This window comes from Larimichthys crocea, chromosome III (genome assembly GCF_000972845.2).
Source record: "Larimichthys crocea isolate SSNF chromosome III, L_crocea_2.0, whole genome shotgun sequence".
In the NCBI taxonomy this organism is placed as follows: Eukaryota; Metazoa; Chordata; class Actinopteri; family Sciaenidae; genus Larimichthys; species Larimichthys crocea.
The window spans coordinates 4,463,909-4,477,047 of NC_040013.1; the positions used below are offsets into that span (position 1 = coordinate 4,463,909).

The following is a 13,139-nucleotide window of genomic DNA, read 5'->3' on the forward strand; positions in this document are numbered from 1 at the left end:
GTCATGCCTCCAGTGTGGCTAATAATAAAAACAGAATGAACCCCCTTGATACATCTGTAACCATATTCCACCTACATACATTACATTACTGTTCATCATACTGTACACTCATATGGGAACAAATATAAGCAAAGCACAACACAAGAAATCATCTCAGCCACCTGTTTCCTCCACATGTGTCTCGACGATCTTAAAAGAATTGTATTAGCCTGAGCAAACTTATTTCAAATATTGAAAAGCTTGTTTCTCAGTAGCACCTGTGCACCACCCACATGCTGCATTTGATAATTCCCGAATCCTTGTGGGTTTAACAGTAAAAATGGAGAGCCATGGGGGAGATTGCACAATGTTCAAGTGGTATAATGGTTCAAGCCTTTTATTGGGCTCCAGTCGTGGTGCTATCTGCAATTGCTGCAATGAAGACAGACCTAATTATCTCAGCAGACAGAAATGCACTCTGAACAGGACTCTAATTATGGCCTAAATGCTGCTCTCTTACTGTTCAGTGTCATACCCAGGGGTTATAAGAGGAGGGACTGCTGCTGTCTTCTCAGCTCACAAACTTACAAACACACACATATACACACATACACCCTGAGGGCGCAGTGTGCCCAGCTGTCCTGATGCTCTTCTGTGCAAGCATTAGGGTCTCGTGGCAGGGATTATCCAACATGACAACATACTCTGCCCCCCCTCTGACCGGTGACAGTCTTGCCTATCATCTGATTAATTAATCACATCTCCAGATGTCACTTGAGCAGCATTGTTATTTATAGGGTGAAGAAAGTTGCACCAATATTTTACAGGAAAATCACAGTGAAACCCTAAAACATACACGTATTACAGCAAAAATAAAAAAGACAAGTAATGTCTGAAAGCACTGATAGATTGCTCCATTAGTGGTCACATTCATTTTGAATTCATGAATGTAAAATAATTGCTGATTTATCTGCTGTTGTAGATTGTTTCAAGGCTGAGGGCACGGATAAATTAAAATCCACATTTCTAAATTCAGACTGAGGAAGGATAAGCGGCTTTTGCTGTGACCTTGATTATAGGTGTTGAACATTCAAGTGATGAGACGGGACAGATAAGAGGGAAGTCTACAAAAGAATATACGCCGATGACGCAGTGTTGGTGTCGACTAATGAGTGCAGCCAACATGCGGTCACACAGCTCAGACAGATATGGGTTTGAGATATGAGGAATCTGGCATTATTAATAAAGCAAAGGGCAAAGTTTGCCTCCGTTATTGTCAATAACTGACACGGATGATGATGGCAGCGTGCACATGCAAAATGTCTGCACAATCAGTTATGTCTGGTGGTTTTCCTGCACAGAAATGTCCAATACTGATGCATTTTAAAGTGGCCAGTGAAACAAAACAAAAAAAAATACCTTTATTTAATCCCCCTATAACAAGAATGAAATCCAGTTGTATCCAGGGTAGATTTACGGAGATTATGTCCTGCAGAGGCTTGGATATATTTCTAAATATGAGTCAGAAAATTGAACAAGGACAGAGAACACACAGTGATATTACATGCAGAGAAAAACAACAAGAACATGAAACACAAACAAATGATTTTAAGGCTTATAGCCCCTCAGAGAGCAACAGTATGGCCTTAAACTACAACAAAGTGACTCGCAGTCAAGGTCACTGAGCATACTAATGACTGTCTGTCGAGACCTTGCAAATGTGCACTTTAAAAGCAAGAGCGTATTATCAATGCAACGAGAGCGTCTAATATGCAGTTATTTCATTATGACTGCTCTTGAATGGAGCAGTATGTTTCTTTGTAACCTGTGGACATTCATCCCCGACTGTATCATGCACTGCCAGCAAAGCTATACAGTCACAATGATGCACTGTATAGCTCCAGGCAGCTATCTGAGTCCTGCCTACAGGAGAGTCTATATTTGTCTATGTGACAGTCCAATTTCCCACAGACCAGCAGGGGAATGTGGAAACACAATTTGAAAAGAAAGAGCTGGAAAAAATAAAAAAGACAGTAGCTACCGTGAGAGGTTTAATTATTCATTTCAAGGGAATTGCCAGTAAATGTTATTTTGTGTGTGTGTTGTGTATTTCATGGTCAGTTATTAATGAAGCAGGTTAGGGGGTGCGCATGACGCAGAGAGATGACAATATCTGGCAGAGATAGCGGTGGCAACAATTGAAGCTGGGGATCAAGGAGACTTATTAAAGTGTCATTAATTTGGAAATAATCATTTTTTTCCTGCACGGATAGGAAGTAAACATTTTTGTGTGAGACGAAATTGAATAATAAAAAAATAATACAATCTGCAGCCTAGGCAGAAACTTTATCTGTTGGGAACACAGTGTGATTATAAAGCTGGCCTCAGGAAATGAACATCCACCCACAGGCATGAGCGCTCACAGTCCACCTGGTCATTTTAATTAAGACTCATACAGCCCTCATGTGGTGGAAATGAAGCGGTGCAAGCCTTTAAACTGAAAACAATTCATCTAAATAAAGCAGACTTGATTAGTTTGAATGTGCATAATCCATATAAAGCATATTTTTAATGGTACATCTCACTTATAACGCTTTAAAATGTGTGTTTGAGCTTTCGGCGTCAGAGGAAGTCGCTCCGTTGTGCGCATGTGACGACGTGCGTAAACACGGAAGAGGATACCAAACAAGACAGCGCCTCCCCTGTTAATCTCTCGGTTTTGTGAAATACTAACGGTCTCCCGGCTGATGTGGTGTCATATTTAACGTGACCTTTAGCCCGTGGAGTGATCCGGGTGATGGCTGCCGTGTAGCAGAGCTGCCTTCATTGAAAAACGCTGAAAAAAACAAAATGCCAGCGCGTAACGTGGTGTCCAGCGGGCTCTCCAACAGCAAAGTCAGGTACTCCAGGTTAGCCTCTGATGATGACGGCTACATTGACTTACAGGTAAGAGGATGACTCATTATTAGCTGAGTGCATAACACTTAAATCATATAAATAATGATAATATTGTGATTGTACACTCAAGGTCATAGTTCACCCACTTATACACAGATTCTGGTTCAAAACGCATTATAATTAACTTAAAGGTCCAGTGTGGTCTCCTCACATCACCCTCACCTTCTTGGTGTTGTCATGACCAATGGCAAAAAGGGAGTCCACACCATGTACATTCATTAAAACAATTCTGTATTAAATCCAATTAAACCAAATGAAACAATCATAAAGGATTTGAAGTTATGAAGCAGTGCTTTCAGTTGTGTATCGTGTGCAAGTGTTGATAGTGTGAAACAAAAGCAAAGGACAACCTAAAGCATCAAACTAAACCAAACCAACCCTGACTGAAGACAGAGGAGCCCAGAACAGGGCAAAGCCATGTTATTCTATGTTTGCCTTATTCTGAAAAGAATAAGGCCCCAAATCTTACACACTGCACCTTTTTAAAGTGATTTATTATTGCACCTCCATAACATTAAAAATTCAGATTTTTAGTGCCTTGTATGTCCAAAGTCCGGTCAGATTTCATCAGCCCGCAGCATTATTTATGGCCTGCTAGGGTTGTCAAATACTTGTTTGGCTGGCAGATTTGGCTTTTTTTTGGTTGACATAAGACAGAAGCATTTGATTGCACTTAACGTTAACCTCTAAGGACATAACTGCTGGCCTGTACCTGTAGATGTGACACAAAATATTACTTTCTGAATGATTTTGTTAAAGACAAGAGCCAGAGTGACACGTTTTAACCTTAAATGTTGCATTACTCATAATAAGTCATGTTTAGAATTAACATGAGGTTAATATTTGTATCAACCTCATGCAAACTTCATGCATTTGTATGTAACTTTTATTGTTTTTCATTTTTTTAAATGTTATGTATTGGCCCCCCTGGGATAAAGCTTCACAAAACACTACATTTCCCATAATGCAATATACAACATGTCTCTTTTTATTTTGGTTCTTTCAAACATGCTCCATGCTGTGTTTTGTTATATAATCAGTGGTTGACAAGCCCAAAGCAGAGATTACCCTATTGACCTCGTCTGGGTTATTTTATTTTCTCATACTTGGGAAAAGCCTTCAGGGTCACAGATGACATAGTATATTGAATTTTCTGTGTAAAAGAGGTGGGGCTTACTCTTTTTAAAGGGTTATTTCAGGTTGTAGGAAGTACTTATCAACCGTCAGTGCAGACAGCTGCAGGGTTAGGGTTAGGAAACCAGCACAGAAGTTAAGCAATGTACAGCTATGGACGGGGCAGCAACAAAACATTCATAACTCCCTAAAAAAAAAAGCAAACCTGAAACAATCGATATCTAAGTGTGCGCTATATTTAGATTATTTCATGGCTTTACTTTGTCATCGAAAGGGCTGACTGATGACAAAGTCACACAAAAATACATATGAACTAATCGACCAAGGCAGCAGTGGGACGGCGTTTCCAATGTTCTACAAGGTAAAATGACGTTACAGATATCTACTGTAGGTCATACATCCCCACTTCAAAAATCCTAAAAAAAACATCTTTGTCATGGTGGCTTGGTGAATTTTAATTTCAATATTTATTCACAAAAAATACAGTCCGTAACAAACACATTACATCTTCCTGTACATAATGAAACATGACAGGTTCAGTCAGCTCCCTTTGATATAAAGTTTCTTTCAGCCGGTCACAGACTTTCCCTGTTCTAAGAAGTTCGGGTACATCATGAGCCAGTCTAATTTTGTCTGTCCGGGTCAGTACATGAGTGGGAAAAACAGGCATGGCGACAGAAAGCCTCTCTGTGTCAGAGAAAAGTGTTTTTAATGAGATCATTCTCCTCTCCTGCAGTTCAAAAGGAGCCCACCCAAAGTCCCGTACAAAGCCATAGCTCTGGCCACAGTCCTCTTCTTAATCGGCTCTCTGCTAATCATCATTGGTGCCCTTCTCCTGGCTGGATACTTTGAAGTCACTGTGAGTACTCGTACAGAGTTTTTACAGCCTTTTCACAGTACGACCAACGTATTTACCGAGATGTTTTCCCTCTTTCAGCACACAGACAGAACTGTGCCCGTCCTCATCATCGGGATCCTCGTCTTCCTGCCTGGAATTTACCACCTACGAATAGCTTACTATGCATCAAAGGGCTACCACGGCTACTCCTATGACGATATCCCAGACTTTGACGACTGACGGACGCCGCAGTCTTCCTGCACTCACGTGTACTCATAATATTCCGCTTATGCTCCATTTAAATGCACTGATTTCTTGAAATAACTAAAGTTTAAATAGATTCTGTAAATTACTAGCATCTGATGCTTGTGGTAGTTGATGACCTGCTTTTTTAGAAACCAAATCAGTATCAGAGATTGTTTGATTTGTATATTTGTTTTAATTAGCTTGATAAATTAATAAAAAATGTATGTTTGATGAATGTATTTTGTTTGTGTAATGTTATTTCTGCTAGTTAGATCATCTGTACGCTGAGATAAATTGACATTACGACCATCATACTCATCTTATTAAGTCTGTTAAGTCTTGTTCGTCTCCCCAGCAGACCACTGTATGGAAAATAGCAGAGGCTACCACAGTTTTTAACAGAGTCCTGCACACTTTAAAGGATCTCAGTCTCGTCAGCAAGTGGACACAACTTTGACCCTTCTTGTACAGGATGTCTGTGTCCGACCAGTCCAGTTTGTTGTTGAGGTGAACACCCAGGTGTCCAATCCCTGGATCTTCACTGATGAGGTCTGAGATGTCTCCCCTCCTTCACCACCTCCGATCTGAACAGAATCTCATTGTCGATAACTTTACACGGAGTTGATGTACAATAGGACACATTTTAGCCTATAATACAATACATAGAAGAATTCAACTTGCAGGTCTGAATACACATAATAAAACTGAACGAAATTATAGTGCAATTAAAATAAAAGTGCAAACATTTCAGGCTGGAATAACTTCGTGATGTATCTGCATCATACACCATAATTGGCTGTCAGATATTTAATAAAAAAGCGTATTGTTGTGTGTCCACAACACGATCAATACTGTTTAATGCAGTGCACCTTACCCTCCAGTTAATTATTCCTAATCCCGTTCAGAGTTGGTCTTTCTTGGAGGATTTCATGTGATTAATTCCAATCCTTTGATCTCCATATGGTGCACCTGGCCTGTGAGAGTAAATGGTAGTCAAACAGGGGCGCACGCAATTAAGATTTGACATTCTGTTAACCTGCGTCAAAAAGTGTTTCCTCTAATCTGCGCCGTGGACTCGACATAATTTAAAAAGTGTGCTAGTCAAAAGGCAAGGCCATCACCCCCATTTCCTCTGCAGGATAATCAGTCATCGTATGCGAAACACACTGCCAGAAAAATGCTGTCAGATGCTTGGCAACCGGCTGTTTCATTGGAAATTTTCAAGGACAGTTGCTTGTGTTCTTTTGTCTCAGCCAACCACAAAGTAACTGGCGTTAGTCATATCGGATCAAACACTTTACATCAGCTCAGAAACTTTATTTCTAAAAGGCTGCCTACCTTTTTTTTCAGGAAACACTCACACATGCATGCAGAATATACTTGCAGAAGATGTGTTTTGTTTTTTAATTATATTATTGATTATTACCATACATGTCAGGCAACAAATGTTAAGCAGACATAATAAAACATGCACACAGCCACACAATAAGTGCAAGATAATATTCCTGGGATTTTCTCATAATAACAGTCCACAGTTGAGGTTATACTACTTTATAACCATGTCATCTCAAGGCAAAAATCAATATAAACTGTTTAATTATGTCCTAAATTATGTTATTTTCTGTGTTTGTGTTTGCCTACACCTTTTTAACTAATGCACAATGTTGCCCTCTTGTGTTGATCCAGCATGATTGTGATGTTTTAAAAGCAGCAAGTGCGCCTCAATAACCCAAACAGACCAGCCCACACATCAGTTTGTTCATTTGTGAGGAACTTCTCATTCTGGAGGACCAGAAGAAGGTAAGATAATAATAATAATATTAGACAGTACAAGTTAAAAAAAACTCCAAATCTCTCTCTCTATCTTTGCTTTTTAAACAATTAAATGAAGGGGGTCATTCAAATTAATTTTAATAATTAAAGAAAAAGATGACAAATGCTTTTTTACCCTTGTTATATTTATAAATGTTTATAAAGGAAACAGAAAAACACAGAAATCAAGAATTAATGAGTATGAATGAGTTTGAACTTAGCCAATATTACACCAAATTAACAAAATAACACACCTAACTTAACAGCTAGTTTATGTACATGGTAATAAATACATAATTACAGATTAATAATTAGCTTTTAATTAAATTAATCGCCGTTAAAATCAGTTTATAAAGTTAATAACAGGCTGGCGCGCGCTAGTCTGATTTTCAGCCGTTAGTAACGGAAAGCTAATTAGCATTAGCTCAGAATTTGAATTTGAATTTAGCATCGACAGTTACAGATTTATTTTTAATTTAGGCTTTTTTTTAATCCAACTTTAACATTTTTATTGGCACCCGGTTTGTTAAATTGTGTCAAATATTTTATTTTATTTTCCTTAAATAATGTTACATTAGAGTAACGTTGTGAATACGTTGTTAAAACGTTGTGACAGGTTACGGCGCAGCGTAATGTCACGGTAAGATTATTATTTTAATTATAAAATAGGAAAATTAAAGATATTCATGGGACTGTGTAAAAACACAACTTATAAACCTTTAATTTAATTTTTATATTCGCCTTTTTTTTTTTTTAAATACTGGGAAGTAGTTTATCCTCACTGCACGTTAACGACACGTTTGTTTTAGTTGTTTTACATTTGTTGGTTTGTTGCTGTACCAAACGGTCTCTCCAGTCAAATGTGTCCTTTAGGTGTGGGCTCGCCTTTTGTTACGGTCACCGTGTCTTATTCTTTCCCAGGGAAAGACGCTTTTGTCTGGGGCGCTTTACAAGCTGCAGCACCAAGTCACGGAGGGCTGTTACTACACCTTCAAAATAAAAGCATGTAAAAATGATCTGACTTGTTTCAAACTTTTCAATTAAATTTTTGACTATAGATCTGCAGCTAATAGTTTCATAGTTTCATTTACATTAGGCCTTTTTCCACAGGTGTTATTTATAATTGGCATAGCAATAAAAGTAATGATGGCTCTGTTCTGCTCAAGTGGCTCTGTTAGATAGATAGATAGATAGATAGATAGATAGATAGATAGATAGATAGATAGATAGATAGATAGATAGATAGATATACTTTATTTATCCCAAGCTGGGTGACAATAGACAACATAAGAAAAATATAAAGAACAAACTATACATAATAAAATAGCAAAATAGCAAAAGTAAATAAAATATATTGTACAAAAGTTTATACAGAAAATTGGCAAAGTACAAATTGTGCAATATGTATTGTATATAATGTATTGTGCAAAGTAAGAAAGGAGAAATGTGCAATGTGTGTTACTGTGTGAAGAAAAGTGACAAGTAAATGTAGCTGTTATTATACAGTGTAATGGCATGTGGCAGGAAAGATTTCCTCTATCTGTAAAGAAAGAAAGATAAGAATAAAATAAAAGGTATGTAATAAAGATATATTACAGCTCAACCAATATATCTACAGGCAGATTTTATAGTCTGATATTGGTATTTATGTTGGTATGGTATGTAGGACATAATGCTGAAAAAAGATGCTGATGATAGTTTAGATCAATTATCTCTATTTGTGTTTTTTCTTTATGTGTAGATATTTATAATTATCAACTTTCCAGTGAGGTTTACTGTTTCAGTGCACTACTGTATTGTTTACAGTACATACAAGTGTCTGAAAACTACAGGATCATTATAAAAAAAATGTTTATGTTTATTCCTATATATAAATAATATCAACCAGGATTTTGAAAGCGGAAATCTTCCTAACATCGGCTCCGAAAAAGTCCAATATTGGTCGGTCTATATAAAGATATACGGTATGTAGGGCACATACATATGCATATGAATATAAAAAGCAGGTATAAATAAATGAATATATATATCTTATATTATTCTATATATATATAATATATATATATATATATATATATATATATCTTATATATACACATTATAAAAACATATATAATTATATGGTTTGAGATTTACGAGGATGTGTGTAAGGCATAAAACAGAATATAAAAAATAACAACAAAGTCAGATTAGTGTGTCTCTAACTTTCTTGATTTGTGTAGTCCATAAAATGATGGAAAATTCAGAAAATGCAGAATTATATAGACACAATTCGACAACCAAGAGGCAACACATATTGCGATAGATCAATGATTAAAGCTGTTTTATCACTAACTAACAATAGATTTGTGTTTCTGTATGTGGGGCTTTATTATGAAAGGTGTAACAGGAAGTGTTGTGGTTGTGTCCTGTGTGTGTTGACAGTGGTTCATGCACTCCTGCAGGAGGAGGAGGGAATGATAATGATGGGAGGAGAGACAGAGTATCAACAGCAGGGCTACAACTAAACGTGCAGTGTGCGCTCTCTTTCTGCTCCAACTTGCGCCTGTTTGATGAGAAATGCGCAGTGCGTCGACCCAGAGCCGTTTCTACACACTCAAGAAGTTAATTATGAGCTCTCACTTATGATTACAGGTACTTTTCAAGCAAGTTTGGACAAAGACGATTGGAGGGACATAAAATCCAAGGCGTGGAAAGTTTAAATGGACTTTAAATGGGCTGAGGTCGGACTGGTGAAGGTGGTCTGGGTTCATGGATTTTATTGGAAACCGAGAAGTATTTTCTTCTAGGAAGTCTGACAAACATGGATGTCGTGGACTAATTTTTATTTTCTTTTGATCCAGGCAAGGACTGAGAACAAAAATGTGACCACCTGCCTTTTTCTTTTTTTTTTCTAAACTCCCTCCTTTATTTTTATGTTAAAATCTGTATTATTTTTTTTACTCACTTCTTCCAGAAGAGAAAAGGAATGATCGGTTAAATTCGGGTCTGCAAGACGAGTCTTAAAGAAGAGCATCAATGGATTGAAAGATTATACTTTTCAGCTTTCAAGTGGAAAAAGTGCCTCAAGCAAGGTAAGAGGCTGTGCAGAGCGTAAACATCCCCCTTAGGCCATATATTTTGCTATAACACCAGTTTCCCTGCAGAATATACTGTAGAGTTACAGTAATACAGTGCAGTATCACCCCTTTGTTTATGTTTATGTATCACATGCACCACTTGTAATCTCAGGATGAGACATCACAGGTTCAACACGCTGTAATAAATCACAAGTGAACTCTGTCCCCATGATTAAAAAGCCTAAATAGTGTTTTAATAGTCTTTTAAATAGTTCAATTATTCTTTTATTCAGGGGCTCTCAGCTGCTATCATTCTCACTGAGGCAGACAAAAGATGCACCTGTTTTGGTTTACAGGAGGTCTATATGGTTACACAGAGGACCGAGTGTCACAATTCACCATAGGGCTGCGAAGATAAAGAGCTTGGTGTCTGTTTTATGTGGACCAGGCGGCGTGTTCGCCTGCAGCTCGTCCTCATGGGGCAATGAGCCGCTCACAACCTTATCCAAGCTGTCTGGTGCAGCCGTCTTGTGTTTTCCCTGCTCCAGTGCTTCCTATCTTGTGTTTTTGTTGTGCTTCTTGACACTGATTGGTGAGAAAGGAGGTGCACAGACACATACATCAGTCTAATCCCTTGTTTTTGGGCCATAAGACTGTTTACTCTCATGAATATAAGCTCCCTTTGTTAATCAGCTTGTCTGTTGTCGATGGCTTCGGTCATCTTTGACATGACAACAAATAAAGAGAAGAATACTTCCCCTCCAGTTCCTAACTAATTCAGTTATTGATTGCCTTTGCATTATTTACAGGGTGACAGTGATGTGCAGGAACCAGATCTCACCATCCAGGCACGCGAGCTTAACAAAGTCTGCATGTCGAACACCAGCTCAGTTATTTTACACAGTGATATTACCATATTTTAACATTTAACATGCCTTGATATTTCACTAGTGACTCACAAATCACAACACCGTGCCCCGTAGGCGGATTGCCATGCTGGAGGAGATTGATTGTATTGAGAAACAAATTATTCATGAGCTGAAAGTGGTTACTCCAAATTGATGTTATTAGTGGTTAAGGTAGAGACTATTAGCCTCTGAAGTGAAGCTCACGGGATACCAAAAAATATGCAAAGAGACGCACTTTACAGGGATAGTTTGGGGTATTTGAAGTGGGGTTGTATGAGTCAGTGAACTACCTAAAGTAGATGGCAGTCGGTGTGCTCCAAGTTTAGAGAAAGAGACAAGAGGACCAGCACAGAAGCTAGACAAAGTACTGCCAAATCAAAAAATGTAATTTTCCTTTGCAGAGCATGGGAGTTGCTAGTCTACAGCTGCCTAAATCTGCAACAACTAACAAATGAATTAACCAATAAACAGCCAAGTCACACAATAACACTAACTAACAATCGAGGGAGCAACGGAAAAACAACTGTTTTATCAATGGAGTCTGGAGGCTTTGAAGAGAGAATATATCGATATAAACACTTCAGTTTATCTGTAAATGTTCTAAATACAGTATAAACTACCTCATGCAACCCCACTTCAAATAATCCGAACTATCCCTTTAAGTGAAGTAATGTAGTAACCAAAACTATGGGAGATTAGACAAAGAGGCTAATAAAGTTTAAAGGCCCGGCAGCGCACCATAAATTGTGACCATTGTATGTTTTACGTCTCATTAGAGTTGACCTGTCTGGAAAAGCCTTTCACATCTGGACAGTCACATCTGGTCCCTAAATGAAGAACCATGTCTGTGAACATCCAGGATCTAGGATAACATCTCTCATTGATCTTCAAGTCTTAAAGTAAACTCAGTTCCCTGCTTCACCAGCAGACTTCTCTCGAGTTTGTTACCTTTGGCCTTTGGCCTCTCCCAGTCGTGCCTTGAAAGTAGCTTTATTGGACTGACCTGTCCCTGACAGTCGGGGGCAGGGAAGGACAAAGACTCAGGACTTAACAAGGAGGATGTGAGCTGCTTTTCTTTCACTACACTTATGTCATTCTCCCACTCCCCTGAGACCTCTGAACTGAAAGTGAAATCATCCCGGTGGAACAAAAACGGTCCAGTCAGTCCACTCATGCGTGAAGCAGCAGTGCTCAGTTGTGTAGTAAAGGTGACACTGTTTCTCTGTGTGAGTAACAATCAAGCATTCCTCATTACTCAATAACGTTATACCCTGGAGCGCCATGTGATAGGTTACCAGCCATTGCTATGTTAATCCATATACAGTAGGCTTTCCCCGTCACGAGACTAGAGCTTCATTCCCGTGCCTGGTGTGTGCGCCCAGCTCATTTCCTTTACTCCGAGAAAAATGTCAATACAAAAACTAAATTGGGTTGCAGTGCCAGAGACAACATCCATGAATTGATTGCTGGTCCAACCAGTCAAGGTTGAATTTACAAACCAACATATGTTCCTGCCTCTGTGTGCGATTGTTCCGATCACCTGTGAAAGGTTGTGCTGGCCTCTGTCAGGATTAGCAAGGATTACTTAGAGAGTAATGCCACTTCTTATCTTCCTGTATCTGTCACTAACATCACTGATGGCTCTGGTTTGGTACTGAGGTGTAACACACACTCCCTCACACATACGCTTTAGGTGAAAAGATCAATTTTCATGTTGGGATTTCTATGAGGAGAAGAAAAAAAAAAAAAAGACTGCTCATGTCAGCTCCTGCACTGTGCACCTTCACTTCTGCATTATTCAGTTTATTCCTCCTGATCAGTCTAGTGTGATTCACAGGCGATGCATATGGAGAGGTCAGGCTTACCAGCTGTTGAGGCTGACAGCTTGGAGTCAGCTTTTTACATACGTTGAACACGAGAACACATCCATCCGTCCGTCTTTGCTCATTCTGGAAACAACTTGGTGCTAATTATTGATGAGATTTGAACTCTCTGGAGGATGTCACAGATTCAAACACCGGGTGAAAGATGGCCAGTAATGAACTTGTCTGCATTTGTAATGTTATTGTTAGGCAGCGGAGATAAGAAGATGAGATGTACTTTGCTCTTTGTTGCCTGTGGTCTCCATAAAATGTGGACAACAGCAAACAAACCATGTTATCTCCACCTCCCTGCAAGCAGAATAATCTGCAGTGTTTAGTGACT

At 38.7% G+C, this 13,139-nt stretch overlaps 2 protein-coding genes across 6 annotated transcripts in view; both read left to right on the forward strand.

Annotated features, from left to right (window-relative positions):
- Positions 1–2,615: 2,615 nt before the first annotated feature.
- Positions 2,616–5,390, forward strand: tmem230b (transmembrane protein 230b). Its single transcript, XM_019255383.2, has 3 exons — positions 2,616–2,925; positions 4,808–4,930; positions 5,009–5,390. Exons 1-3 carry the CDS (start codon positions 2,830–2,832, stop codon positions 5,147–5,149), a joined length of 360 nt encoding a protein of 119 aa, XP_019110928.1. The 5' UTR covers positions 2,616–2,829; the 3' UTR covers positions 5,150–5,390.
- Positions 5,391–6,850: 1,460 nt separating this feature from the next.
- Positions 6,851–13,139, forward strand: part of igsf9b (immunoglobulin superfamily, member 9b) — a 28,262-nt gene continuing 21,973 nt past the window's right edge. Inside the window, exons 1-2 of one of the 5 annotated variants that reach the window (XM_027278020.1) lie at positions 6,851–6,955; positions 9,602–10,041. The gene's annotated coding sequence lies outside the window, so the exon portion shown is untranslated. Of the gene's footprint in view, positions 6,956–8,911; positions 8,932–9,334; positions 10,042–13,139 lie in introns of those variants that run through there. The other 4 variants (XM_027278022.1, XM_027278023.1, XM_027278021.1 and 1 more) reach the window with 4 other exon arrangements.

Coding starts and splice junctions, on each gene's coding strand:
- tmem230b (XM_019255383.2), top strand. CDS start 2,830: ATGCCAGCGCGTAACGTGGTGTCCAGCGGGCTCTCCAACAGCAAAGTC. Junction 2,926..4,807: donor ACGGCTACATTGACTTACAG/GTAAGAGGATGA, acceptor CCTCTCCTGCAG/TTCAAAAGGAGCCCACCCAA. Junction 4,931..5,008: donor CTGGATACTTTGAAGTCACT/GTGAGTACTCGT, acceptor TCCCTCTTTCAG/CACACAGACAGAACTGTGCC.